The sequence below is a fragment of the Talaromyces stipitatus genome, genomic scaffold, assembly GCF_000003125.1.
Source record: "Talaromyces stipitatus ATCC 10500 scf_1105507295549 genomic scaffold, whole genome shotgun sequence".
Taxonomy (NCBI): domain Eukaryota; kingdom Fungi; phylum Ascomycota; class Eurotiomycetes; order Eurotiales; family Trichocomaceae; genus Talaromyces; species Talaromyces stipitatus.
In genome coordinates, this window is record NW_002990117.1 from 1,597,389 (window position 1) to 1,611,173 (window position 13,785).

General features: G+C 46.5%; 5 protein-coding genes and 1 pseudogene across 5 annotated transcripts; 4 read left to right on the forward strand and 2 right to left on the reverse strand.

Moving 5' to 3' along the window:
* Nucleotides 1-108: 108 nt before the first annotated feature.
* TSTA_014520 (efflux pump antibiotic resistance protein, putative) lies at nucleotides 109-1,996 on the forward strand (the record flags this gene model as incomplete). The annotated part of the gene is made up of 4 exons (XM_002483550.1): nucleotides 109-461; nucleotides 512-670; nucleotides 725-1,025; nucleotides 1,094-1,996. The coding sequence occupies 4 exons, from the start codon at nucleotides 109-111 to the stop codon at nucleotides 1,994-1,996; spliced, it is 1,716 nt and encodes a 571-aa protein (XP_002483595.1).
* A 394-nt stretch (nucleotides 1,997-2,390) lies between these two features.
* Nucleotides 2,391-3,849, reverse strand: TSTA_014530 (zeaxanthin epoxidase, putative; the record flags this gene model as incomplete). The annotated part of the gene is made up of 3 exons (XM_002483551.1): nucleotides 2,391-3,069; nucleotides 3,174-3,676; nucleotides 3,739-3,849. The coding sequence occupies 3 exons, from the start codon at nucleotides 3,847-3,849 to the stop codon at nucleotides 2,391-2,393; spliced, it is 1,293 nt and encodes a 430-aa protein (XP_002483596.1).
* A 410-nt stretch (nucleotides 3,850-4,259) lies between these two features.
* Nucleotides 4,260-4,964, forward strand: TSTA_014540 (uncharacterized protein; the record flags this gene model as incomplete). Its single annotated transcript, XM_002483552.1, has 3 exons — nucleotides 4,260-4,297; nucleotides 4,518-4,643; nucleotides 4,712-4,964. The coding sequence occupies 3 exons, from the start codon at nucleotides 4,260-4,262 to the stop codon at nucleotides 4,962-4,964; spliced, it is 417 nt and encodes a 138-aa protein (XP_002483597.1).
* Nucleotides 4,965-5,190: 226 nt separating this feature from the next.
* On the forward strand, nucleotides 5,191-6,146 carry TSTA_014550 (uncharacterized protein; the record flags this gene model as incomplete). Its single annotated transcript, XM_002483553.1, has 2 exons — nucleotides 5,191-5,597; nucleotides 5,621-6,146. The coding sequence occupies 2 exons, from the start codon at nucleotides 5,191-5,193 to the stop codon at nucleotides 6,144-6,146; spliced, it is 933 nt and encodes a 310-aa protein (XP_002483598.1).
* Nucleotides 6,147-8,243: 2,097 nt separating this feature from the next.
* On the forward strand, nucleotides 8,244-12,965 carry TSTA_014560 (annotated as a pseudogene).
* A 155-nt stretch (nucleotides 12,966-13,120) lies between these two features.
* Nucleotides 13,121-13,714, reverse strand: TSTA_014570 (uncharacterized protein; the record flags this gene model as incomplete). Its single annotated transcript, XM_002483554.1, has 2 exons — nucleotides 13,121-13,442; nucleotides 13,704-13,714. 2 exons carry the CDS (start codon nucleotides 13,712-13,714, stop codon nucleotides 13,121-13,123), a joined length of 333 nt encoding a protein of 110 aa, XP_002483599.1.
* Between the last annotated feature and the right edge of the window lie 71 nt (nucleotides 13,715-13,785).

Sequence of the window (13,785 nt, forward strand, 5' to 3'; positions counted from 1 at the left end):
GCTGGCTTATATTGACTGTCCTTCTTCGTTCCTTCTCATTCCTTTAATACTGCTATCCATCTCCGTCTCCTCCATTCCTTCTCCGCCTGAGAGTGCTAAGCAGCAACAATGGCAGTAACGGACGCAGTACCCGTCAATTCGACGGACCAGTATGAGAAGGGCGATACAACCTCTACGTCCCCAGCACATTCCTCAGGCAACAACACTGATATTGAGAAATCTGGCGACGATATTGAGCCGGTCACCACCGCCGCCGAGGAAGAAGATCCTCATCCAGTCAAGGGATTCAAGTGGTGGCTGCTTCTTGTGGCCATCTACAGCACAACTTTCCTCTACGGATTGGACAACACTATCGTTGCCGATGTGCAAGGTTCTGTGGTAGAGAGATTTGGCCAAGTTGCGAAGCTGAGCTGGATAGGAACTGGCTTTCCTCTTGGATCCGTCGCGGTCATTATGCCATTGTACGTAGCCACTCACGAACATGGATCTGTCAGGCTAACGTTTTGTATAGTGGCTTTGCTTTTGGAACCTTCAACAATAAGTGGGTGTATATCATGAGCCTGGTCATCTTTTCTACTGGAAGTGCTATTTGCGGTGGAGCTCCAAATATGGACGCCTTGATTGTCGGACGTGTTATTGCAGGCGCTGGCGGCGCTGGACAATATTTAGGGTCAGTGATATCATGTTAGGCTCAGATGTCGACCTGAACTAACCGCTGACCTAGAGTGCTCAATCTAATCACCCGGTTCACCACGATGCAAGAGCGGTCTCACTACATGGGGATGACTGGGTTGACATGGGGAGCCGGTACAATCTTGGGTCCTGTCATCGGCGGCGCGTTTGCCGACTCCTCGGCGACCTGGCGCTGGGCTTTCTATCTCAATCTCGTCATCTATGGGGTTTTCTCGCCTATCTATTTTCTCTGGCTGCCTTCTATCCCCGTCATCCCTGAGAAGTCCTTTATAAGAAAGTTCCTCGCAATGGACTGGGTGGGTATCACCTTGAACGCTGGGATCTATCTCACAGTGAGTTTTTCAACCCAAATTGTGACAAAGGAAAGGAGATAATCTCTAACTTTATTCATCAAATGTAGTGGGTAATGGCTTTGACATTCGGCGGCTCTACGTACGCCTGGAATGCAGGACAAGAAATCGCCCTCTGGGTTGTATTCGGTGTTTTGTTAATTGCCTTTTGCCTCCAGCAATATTTCCTGGTCTTCACCAGCACCAAGCAACGAATCTTCCCTGGGCATTTTCTCAAGCGCCGGACCTTGGTTCTTTGTTTCATTGCTACAAACTGCGCCGCAACATCATTTTTCGTCATCGTATATTATCTGCCTATTTATTTTGAGTTTGTGCATAGTGATGGTGGCTTAAAGTCGGCGGTTCGCCTCCTGCCTGTTGTCAGTACTTTTGTCTTTTGGTGCATTGCCTCGGGCACAGCAATGCCGTACGTGGGATACTATTTCCCCTGGTATGTCGTCTCGGGCATTCTGATCGCAGTTGGTGGAGGTTTGATGTATACGGTGGATATCAGCACTGCCACCTCTGCGATCTATGGGTATTCCGTTCTTATAGGCTGTGGAGGTGGTGCCATCATGCAAGCTGCCTATTCAATTGGACCCGCAAAAGTTATTCCGGTGTGGGAGGATATTCCTCCTGTTATTGGATTCATTAACGTTGGGCAAATTGGTGGTATCATGCATTCACTTGCTATTTCTGGAGCGGTTTTTCAAAACTATGCTTTCAGATATGTGAGCGAAGCACTTGCAGATCTTCATCTCACTACTGGACAAATCCAGTCTGCCATTGCGGGGACAGACAGCACTGTACTGCAAAGTCTTGATCCTGCCCAACAAGCTTTGGCGACCCAGGCCATTGTTCATGCCATGCAGAAGGTATACATCTTGATCCTGGTGGCGGGAGCAGTTTGTTTTACTTGCGGTGTCTTGATGCGACGTGAGCGATTATTCATGGAAAAAGCCGCTGCTGGCTAAAATAAGTCTTTGAATGGGCAGTGAGAAACAACAACAAAATTGTGAAGCTGGGAAGTTTATATGTTAAGAAAGACTATCCCAACTTATTGCATAGCAGATAAACTTGATGACTGCTGGGATATTGGAGTTTTCGTTTATACTAGATTAGTGTACCCTAAGTGATTTTTAATAGCACTTCTACAAGTTTCAATCAAAGATCATGCATTTGTGTTTCCAGGCAAACACGTCAATGCTGTATCTGAAGATGTGAGTAGCTTAGTGTTCTAAAAGCAGGCAGCTGTAGCGTTATCCAACTTCTTTTTCTTGTGTCTATATACGCCGGTTGACCATTGTGAGATTTATACATCAACATTCTTGATTTCGATTAGTTATGTAGAGATTGATTGGACATTATTCATGGTTGAACCTGAATCGTAACCTCCTCTGCCTGCACCTCTCTTTCCACAATCCTCATCTTCTCTATATCATCCACCACCTTGTCCTGTTCAGCCTGCCGCCTCGCCCACTCCAAAGCCCCATTATAACTACAATTATAATCCATAAAGTCACTCGGACTCATCTTGACCTTCACACTGCCTTCCTCCGTAGCGGGCTTAGCAGTCTGTCGACTATACCGCTGTATAGTCGTAGCTCGCTTGTACCGACACGCAAAAATCTTCTCATTAATGGCTTTGATCTGCTCCAACGATAAAGAGGTAACGCCATCTTTGCCAACATCAATATCAGCGTAAAAAGCACCAACTGCCTCCGCAACCTCAATTGCCTGACTCGCCCCTTGCCCCTGAGTAGGCAACATTGCATGCGCCGCATCACCAACAATTATAACCCTCCCTTTCATCCAGGTTGGTAACGGATCAATGTCGCGGAGTTGCCACATTCCGACTTCTCCATCACTAATACACGACAACGGGCCACGCGCCCATTCAGGGAAATCGGCGAAGGTTTCTTGCATCTTGGGGATATCGCCGTGTGTCGTCCAACTCGTGTTTGAGGCGTCTTCATTCATATCTTCATCCGGTACCATAGCGACGATGCTATACACCGATCCATTCCGGGCTGGACCCATGATCATTCTTCTGTTGTGAGCATAGTCGTGTATGGCGCCCTGGGGTCGACGACATCACAAAGCGCCCTGCAGTCCTTCAGGAGTTTATCAACCGATAAAATCATTCGATACGCCGAATGACCAGTCCTCAAAGCTGAAATTTTGATCCCCAAGACTGAGCCTCGAACAACGCTTTTGATGCCATCCGCGCCAATGATTAGGTCGGCTTGGAACATTTCGCCGGTTTGGGTATATACAACGCCTTCCTCGCAGTCACAGTGCGTGACACGACTCGATACACATATTTCAGCGGGTTCACTAGGCCATTCATCCGAAGTAGCTCGCTTCTTCAACGCGTCATGTAAATCAATCCGATGATAGAGCATACGCTCCGCACCATATTTCTCCGTCGTCGAAAGCGGAATTCGCATTTGCCGTTCTCCATCAAGATTGTAAACTTGAAATCCTTCATCCATCATTGGACCCTTGTCTTGCAAGGTCTTGGCGAGATTCCATGTCTTTTCGACGGTTTTGGAGGCGTTGAGTTGTAGAGAGACGATGGCGCCGATTTCGCGGTTTAGAGATGATTGTTCGAGGATGGTGATTTTGCGGTTTGGTGCGCGGAGGGCGATGGCCTGTTCTCAAATCGGTACGTTATAATGCAGTGACAATAGCAAAGAGCTAAGTGAGTGCTTACTGTAGCTAGGCCGGCGATGCCGCCTCCCACGATGATGGCTTTGAATTGCTCTGTCATGATTGATTCTTTAATGATCTGTGACTGTTTGGCCTTTGAGATGATTCGTGTCATTGATTAATCTTTCTTAATGTTTTCACAACTAGATGTATGTCTCCTCTACAGCTACCGACTTTTTTTCCTCCACATACATATCCGCAAAACTTCCTATTTCAGTAACTGTTATTCTCCCGCGGGCGCCACCTCCACATTCCGAAGCGGTGTCCACGTCCTTGCTCTCGTCACATGGCCTTTGATCCTGGGAAACTTGCCAGTAGACTGCATAATAGGGTTGATAGAAGGATCCATCTATCACATTACTTCGTGTACATGCATGCACGTTGAGTCGGACAACATCCGAACAACATCTCGGCCACTAAGCCTCCGAAGTAAGCCCTAATTCAAGCCCCGAGGAGACAGCTACCGAGTGGGCGCATCTACATACTCTGAGTATGACCATGATCATCAACTGACCGGAGTTCAATATGATGCTTACATCAAACAGGAACCGTTCCTGTTTGATGTAAGCATCATATTCTAGAGCTGAGTAAAGAAGCGAACATTTAAACACCAGTCGTGCTGAAACACACCCATACATTTACTCATCACAACAAGCCAGCTTAAACTCTTCAAGTAAACTAGATATCTAAGCGAATATATACGACATGTCTACAACAACCACCCAGTCCCAAACCCAAACCACCCTCCAGGGCACCAAAACCCGCATGGCCCTAGACGAGTAGTCCAACAAACTACAACGACTTTTGCGACCGACTCAACCGTGACGTATACGCCGTCATCAAAGGCGCCATTCCGCGTGATCGCGCAGAGGAATACGCGGATGCGTTTTTGAGTTATATTGAGGATTTGTACTTCCCCCTCTCCTCTCAGCCGTTTAAAGAACATGCGCATTTTCTAATCAGTATGGGGTGAATAGTGGCCTAGGATTCAACCGCAATGACCCATCAACCGTGAAACAGGACATGTTACCCGTCATCAACGAAAAGGGAATGATTCTCAACTACGGCATTACGCATGAACAATGGGTATGGGACATTTGTGGCGAGCCGGCTGTTATTGATGCATTTGCCAAGGTGTATGAGGATGATGATTTGATTGTTTCGTTTGATGTGGCTAATGTTGGATTCGCAAAGTACCTCTTCCATCCCTCCTGGCTTAGAAACTCCTAGCATTTTCAAGCAATGAATGCTGATAGAAACAAAAAAGGTCGGTCAGATCTCCCCGAAAACAAACCCTGGCCTCACCAAGACCAAGACCCCTCCAAACCCGGCTTCCGCTGTCTCCAGGGACTAATAAACCTGAACCCTTGCCGCCTTGCCGCTTTGCGGCCCCAACGACGGCGGCCTGATAGTCTGCAAAGGCGGGCATATACTGTTGGAACAATTCCATCACGAAATGTCCACAATCGGTCGCATCGTCGCCGTCGGAGGGGACGCTGTATCTCTACGGGAAGGGGATTTAGTGCTTTGCGATATTTACTTGAGGGGCAGAGATGATAGGGACGTTGGTGCGTTGTTGGGGGTTCATGATGGTCATACTGAGGGGGCGAAGAGGATGGTGCATGGGGAATGGAGGGATAGTACGTATGCGGAATATGTGAAGTTGCTGTTGGAGAATTGTTTCAAGTTGGATGAGCAGAAGCTCTTGAGCCCAGTATCTAGCGATGGTATTGTTCCAGGAGGAGGGATGGGATATTCAGTAGAAGAATTACTACATATCACATCCTTTGCCGTCCCTTACGGCCTACGCGATGTTGGGCTTGATGTCTGTGAAGCAGTCCTCATCGCTCCTGCGACGGGCATGTTTGACAGCACCGCTGTCAAAGTTGCCCTTGCAATGGGCGCAAATGTGATTGCCATGGGCCGGAATGGCGAAGCTTTGAAGCACTAAAAGTTAGTCACCCCAATGGTGGTAATGGCCATCTCGAAACAGTCCTCATCACAAACGACATCCAACAAGAAACAGCTGCAATCGCCAGCTTCGGTATGCCGGTAGACGTGTATTTTGACATTTCGCCGCCCATGGCTGCAGAGTCGACTCATCTGCGGAGTGGGTTATTATCGGTCAGACACGGTGATCGCGTGTCGCTCATGGGCGGAATCAAAGGCGATGTCGCGATTCCATTGGGGTACGTGATGCATGGCAACATGACAATTAAGGGGAAATGGATGTATGAGCGTGAAGATGTACTGAAATTGATCAAAATGGTGGAAAGTGGGAGGTTGAGGTTGGATGGTGGTAGTAGTAGTGTGAAGAGGTATGGGCTGGAGCAGTGGGAGGAAGCATTTGAGGTTGGGTTGCGGCGAGGGAAGCTGGGCCGGGGAGAATTGTTGCGTCAATTCTTTGAATAGTTAATTTATCGAGATAACAGTGGATTTATTGAATTGAATTGACACCAAGAAATGAAAAAGAGCAAAATCGGCGAATTCCGATGTAGTAATGTAGTGCTATGTGTAAAAGACCTTCCGCATCAGTCGTCCTTCCAGAAATTCTTCCTCCGGATTCATCCAACTCTTATTCTTATCTGGCGCATATTTCTGTGGATTTTGTTCCTGACTTGCAGAGATACGCACTGACTTATGTATCCACTCGGCGCTCACTAAAAAAAATGCCAATAAATTAAGAAATTAACTAGATGGCTTGGCTGATAGGCTGGAATGTTACCTGATAAGGAATTACATACGATTGTTGTGCAACTTTTGACTGTATATATATAGACAACTAGACACCGCTCTCTAGACCTAGGTCAATTGCATACCTATTATTTATCTAGAGTATCAATTAGATATGCTCTCTCTCAATCACCTCTGGCCAGCCGCCAGTCTGGCCATTGTGCCCGCCGCCCTCATCAGCGCAGCATGTAACGAGTGCTCAAGCCTAACAATATCATGATTGAGAGGGTAGCGTTGTTGACGAAGAAAACTAAGCATGAGGAATCTATCTAACTAGGGGATATGGTCCGTATTTAAAGCCAGCCATGTCCGGTACATGCCGTATACACAATCTCAACAACAAGAATAAGCTGATTGATGTCCCCACGCTTTAATTCACCGGACAAGAAAGGGTTCCCCGTTACCATTACCAAAGGACACGAAGGATTTCCTATCAACAAAGGGTTTCTACGGCGGACTATACCGACATTTCGAAAAGACCTTTTTGTTCTTTCAGAAGTCTAGCTTTTCTGCCAGCATAATTACCTCGCTTAACGCTCAACTAATAGAAACGCATGGATTACACTATGGGTCTCATTGATGAGATACAATTGGCTTAACTTACAGAATCTATAACGATATAGCTAACTTTTTATACCTAAAAAAAAATGGTTAGGTTCAACATACATGTCAAGGGGGTTTGATAACAGTAATACGTAGGATAATAATCATTTAGGGGGTAACATTACTAGTTACTAGTGGATTACTAGCTCCTGGCCCCGGGGCGGGCCAGTGCGGGATCTGTGGATTCAGGGTCCTAGCTTACAATACGGGATATAAATAGGTAGTATTGTCCGATAGTATTGTTAAGTAGCTGTAGCTTAGCGCCTACGTGCATCGTTAGTTGAGAGCATGTCTCGTATGTGGCTTCGTTTTAACTCATCAAATAAGTGAGGCTCCGGGACCCTCCAACAATACATCGACCTTTTGGTTCTTTATCGCAATTCTTAGTCATGGAGAAGATGACTGAGGTTGCAGCCCACAACAGGGCCGGTGAGGAACCGTCAGAAATGCTGAGTAAATCCGAGAAGGAAATACTCAATCGCCAATTAGATGGTCTCCCATCCGACCTAAAGGCGACAAGTTTGTTGTCATGCGACGACTGTTTTTTCTTTATTTCCCAAAACGGGCATGTGTTGAATCGGGTATAGTTGTACTTTTGGCAATTTACTTTACGGTATTAATACACCACTTACATGTAATACATATATCTAACTAACCCTAAGCCACCTCGCATCCTAAATGACCGGGGGATATAAAATATATTCCTAATCTACTAACGTTACAATACAAGGGACCCCGGTCTAGAAATTGATGATTAGCCAGTGTTGAATTTTCCGTATGGTATTTACATACGGACTCACAGAATGACCCCCCATTCCACCTTAAGTAGCTAAATACTGGAATGGACTGCATAATTTATGCGCTGTCTGACACAGAAGGTCCTAGAGCTGATCTCGTCGAGGAAAGAGACTGCAACAATCACCTAGCCAGCTGATTCGTGACCTTCCCTTGAAGTGCATCATACACGAAAGCAACTTGAACCTTCATTAGGTCTGCAAGATGGTCGCCCTCAGTGATATCCATATGGCCTCTTCCCTTCTCTAGATGCCACCGTTTAAGTCCCGACAAGGGGTTATAGTATCGTAGCTGCACCGCAGGCGGACACATTATGTCCAGCTCCGGTATAACGAACAACACCGGAGTGGCATCGAGGTTTTTCCATAACGCGGAAGGATGCCATATACGCAATTTATAATAGGACTGGATTGTGGTACGGTCCTGCAAGAACCACAGCACCGCATAACATCAACTTACGTTCAGGTACCATTGGCAGTTGTTGGCTTTGCATGCCGCTTGCCAGGTGAGAATAATAGTCCCACTCAGCTTCGGGATTTTCTTGAGCGAGGAGGCATAGCCGCTAATACGCCGCTTGCCTCGCGATTCAACAATACGGGCCATCATGATGGATCCTTCAGACCCAAGACAGTGGCATCCCCGGGGGGCATGTTTATCGAAAACCTTGATCCTCGTGATATCGGTGCCCAATTTTTCACACTTTCAAAGGTAGAAGCAATATCCATGGACCCGCAGCAGCGACAGCTTCTGGAAGGGGTATATGAAGGCCTGGAGAACGCTGGACTCACCCTTGAGGCTCTGGCTGGCACAAATTTTGGTTGCTTTGTTGGCTCGTTTGCTTCCGGTAGCAACAGTTGCCCTCTCATAGCCTGGAATATCTTGCTGACTCTGTCTGTAGATTATGGGGACATTCAATCTGGAGACCCCGAGGACCGAGCTCATGCTACGTCAATTGGAATAGGTTGTGCCATGCTGAGTAATAGGGTTAGCCATTTCCTAAACATCAAAGGGCCAAGGCATGCCAGGTTCTCCCAAATACTGGAACATACGTTAATGTAGTGCATGACAGCATGACAATAGACACTGCGTGCTCTGGCAGCTTGATTGCTCTTGATGTCTCCAATCGGTATCTCCAAACAAGAGAGATAAATGGGGCAATTGCTGCTGGGTGCAATCTCTATCTTTCTCCAGAACATGTGATGGATCATGTTGCCTATGGCGGCACAGCATCAGCGTCTGGCATGTGTCATACCTTTGACGCCAAGGCAGATGGATATATCAAAGCGGAAGCCGTCAATATGGTCATCGTGAAGCGATTAGACGACGCTATTAGAGACAGGGACCCAATTAGGGCTGTCATACGAGGATCTGCCACCAACAGTGATGGATGGACGGCAGGAATCGCCAGTCCCAGCTCGGAAGCTCAGGCAGGTGCAATTCATCAAGCATATCTTAATGCATGAATCTGAGATTTCAGCGCAACGAGCAATTTAGAATGTCATGGCACGGGCACTAGGGCTGGAGACATTATAGAAGCAGAAGGAATTGCTTCTGTGTTTTCTGCATATCGCGCACTAAACAGGCCACTGCACGTTGGATCTGTACGTATATCCACGCTTTTGCGAGTCTTTGGCATGCATGGCACTAATCATATATGTATGGGATTTGATAGATAAAGAGCAATATTAGGCACTCCAAACCTGCTGCAGAAATCTCTGGTTTATTGAAAACCATTCTAGCACTTGAAAATGGCATCATACCAGGAAATCCGACCTTCATAGATCCCAACCCTAACATCGACTTGATGCACTCGGTATCCGCCCATCTCGCTTCACTCTTCCCTGGCCGGATGTTCCATTCTGCCGTGCTGGTATAAGTTCATATGGTTACGGAGGATCCAACGTCTACACAATCGTCGATAAAGCAAACGGATTTCTGGGCACAGCTGTAACCGACCACACATCATCTTTTGCATCAGAAATTGATGACTTGTTTGCGGAAGACGAGGTCTGCAATCGGCCGTATGTCATAGTCTTCTCTGCCAACAGCACGCCATCCCTCGAATCATACCCCAAGGCTCTTGACAAGCACTTGGCAGATCCAAGGGTTAAAGTCAAACTCAGAGACATTGCCTTTACCCTGTCCGAGAGGAAGAGCCGGCACTACCATCAAAGATATCTCCTAACGAAAAACTCTAATCTAAGACGCGCATCTCTCGTCGTTGGTAAAACCCTACTAAGATCTCCACGCCTCGGTCTTGTGTTCACTGGACAGGGGGCACAGTGGTCCGAGATGGGGAAAAGACTTTTGTCAAACTTCCCAGTAGCGAGATCAATAGTGCAACACTTGGATAAGATTCTACAGCATCTTCCAGATGCGCCAAAATGGTCTCTCTTCAGTAAGTAGTATCAACTCGAGAATTGTTTATTGCACTAAAAGTAACTCGTGAAGGGGAGCTCACTGAACCGCAAGACGCTGAGCATCTCCGTCTCCCCGAGTTTTCCAGCCTCTCGTCACCGCACTCCAGCTTGCAGTTCTTGAGCTATTGAAGAGCTGGGGCGTTGAATATCACGGTGTGGTCGGGCATTCATCTGGGGAGATAGCGGCAGCGGTAGCGGCAGGTAAGTTCACCTACGAAGAGGCAATCGTGGTGGCATATTATAGAGGACGAGTCTCTCTCTACTGCAATTCTCATTCCCTCGTTGGCATGCTCGCGGTGGGACTTGGCCAAGACACAGTACACAACTATCTCAAGAGTATCGACAAGGTCGAGACTGCCTGCATTAATAGCCCTGAGAGTGTCACCCTATCAGGTGACCTCGCCATGTTGGAGTCTCTCCTCCTAACTCTGAAGCAAGACGGCCATTTTGCTCGGCTATTGCATGTGAATCTTGCGTACCACTCGAGCTTCATGACAGACATTGCTGCCCAATATAAAGAACTTCTAGATACGAATCGTGATTTCTTATTTCGGAAACCAACTACAGTCTCTATGTTTTCTTCGGTAATCGGAAAGCTTCTAGACCGAGCTTGTGATACGTCCCACTGGAGAGATAATATGATCATGCCTGTGCTATTTAGCCAAGCAACACAGGCTATGCTTTCTCGGCCAGATGGACTTGATATCCTTCTTGAGATAGGACCTAGCGGCGCTCTGTCAGGCCCAGTCAAACAGATCAAACAATTCATTAACAACCCACATGCAGCAGGGAACTATTATGCTTGCCTAAAAAGAGGAGAGAAATCCGTGGATTCAATGTTGGATTTCGCTGGGCGACTATTCATTTTAGGAAGCCGTCTAAATATTGCAGAGGTCAATAACGATCTGAATCCTAGCCGCCCAGCTGTCGTTGTGGATCTTCTAATTATATCTGGGACCATTCTACAAAATACTGGTACGAGAGTGATGCTAGCAAAGACTGGCGATTTCGTCGTTTCGTACATCACGATCTTCTAGGTAGTAAGATTCTTGGAGCCCCTTAGGCCACCCCTAGCTTCAGGAAGACATTGAGCGTCAAGAGCTTGCCATGGTTAATGGATCATAAGGTATGTAAGAGAAAAGAAATGTTCTAGCTTAAACACGACGCTGATCTAATCAACTTCAATTTAGTTGGGAGAAAACATTGTTTTCCCAGCGTCTTGCTATATTGCCATGGCAATCGATGCCTTATTTCAGAAGAGCACAGTTACAGGTGGGATCCTTGAGGAAACTCAAATCCATCAAATTAGTTGGTTGTTGCGAAATGTCGCATTTTCTAAAGCCCTTGTACTTGATGAGATCGCCGATACCGTAGTAATGCTGTCTCTGAATCCGTATTATGGGTATAAAGATTCGTGGCACGAATGCAAGATTCTATCAGCAGCTGACGGCATTACGAATGAGCATTGCCGGGGACTTATACGCATCACGGAGAGTCCTGGTCCAGGTGAGTTTTTTTCCTTTTTCTTTTTCTTTTCCCATTTATTTCAGAGTAACGTATTCTGCGAAACTGACCTGTTATTAGTGGTAAAAGAGTCCGACTTGAAGCCTCTACAACACAGCATTCCAGCTTCAATGTGGTATAAGGCTTTGAGTGACGCTGGGTATAGCTTTGGAAAGGAATTCCAAACCCAGATCGCTGTCGAGTCTACGGCAGGAGAGCGGAGGAACCGTTCGCTGGTTTCCCTCGAAGAACCCAAGTCTTCCTTTCCTCAATCCCCCTACATTATGCACCCTGTCTCGATTGATAGATGTTTTCAGACTACCGGTCTAGCGGTATGGCAAGGAAATCGCAGTGCCGTTGATGCTGTCTTGGTGCCTGCTATGATTAATGAGTGCACGGTATATGCTTGGTCCATACAGCCTAAGATAGGTATAGGCATCGCTTCAGCCGAGATTGGAAGACCTAGTAGACCTGAAGACCCGACAACCTACAAGTCCCATGCAGCCGTGTATGACTGGAAGACTCGTCAGCCTCTCTTTCAGATGCAGAGCTTCTGATATAGTGCTTTGAATACTCGAAGAAATATCCATGACCTTCACTCTTATACACGTATAGAATGGAAACCGGACATCTCGTTCCTCGCTGAAGGCCAATTTAGTGAATATATTAGCAGAACAAACGGTGAAGGCCGGCAAAGATATCTTCATTCCAACAATGAAGTAGGCGCGATCATTGAACTAATACTACACAAAAGCCGGCGTTGAGGGTGGTGGAGCTCAACCTGACTGGGCAGTCAGACAGCGTCTGGCTCAATCAATTCCTGCTCAACCCGTTACTTCGTGGGTCATGCCCAGAATTTTGATTTTCTTTATCAACAGAGGAAGCACTTCTTGACGCGCAGGGTAAGTATAAAGGGATCGATGAGGTTCAGTTCATATTGTTTGAATCAAACATCTCCGTCCTTGAGAGCGAGCTAAAGGAACCTGTTGATTTCATGATTTTGAAAGCATCGCAACCAAAAACTGGAGATCTTATCGGCATACTAGATTTAGCACAGCGAAAGTTGACTGATACTGGGTCACTCATGATCCTGGGCCATGAAGTGGGTGAGACGCAAGTCGTAGGGCTTTTACGCTCCGCGCGCCTTCAGAACCAATTGTCAAATATATATTGTTCCTAATAAAGAATTTAAATATCTTATCAATAAGATAATATATATTGACGTTGCGCCCACTCTGCAATCTGCTGGAGAAGCTCGGTTCGTGTTCCTAGAAGGCATATGTTTTCATGCTGATCCATGTATGAATTAAAGGAAGCTCCCTCGACACCAGATCAAAGGTCCGGTGGAGATCGTAGATCGATACAATCATCTCGCCAATTCGAACTAGGATATTTTGTGCTTCTGTTTTGTGCCGGAGATATCGATCGACTTGAACCTATTTCTGGAAGTTCTGTTCCTCCTCGTTGATGCGGGACTTCAGTTTCGAAAGTGGTTGATCCGCTATCACAGTAACATTTCCTAGCACCTTCTTTCCTATTGGCTTGCTGCGTCTTCCGGACTTCCGCTGCATACTGTAATATAGCAGTATAGACTCGAACAATAGCATTTCCCATCGGCGTTTTCGTTTCGGAATGATTCTCCTGATAGAAGATCCTTTCAATGTAAGCATATCGAGCAAGCAAATCAGCTAAAAAGAGAAGAAAGGAACCTATTTAGCTTGTAAGTCTAGCATCTCTAAGAATCATATCGAGACTTTCTATCAATAATTAGTCCACATAGGCGGGATAGGTAATACCTAGAATAGGAAAGAGACCAAAAGGAGTCCCATACAAAGATATTGCATGATAGCCCTCCTGGTCGACCACCCTGTCATACCCGGGAAACAGTGGAAATGTTCTCACTTAGCGTGCACACCGGTGACACATTTTGGTTTGAGGTATTTTTCTCATTGGTATATAGCCACTTGTAGCGTGCTGGATATCCCTAAATGCGTACG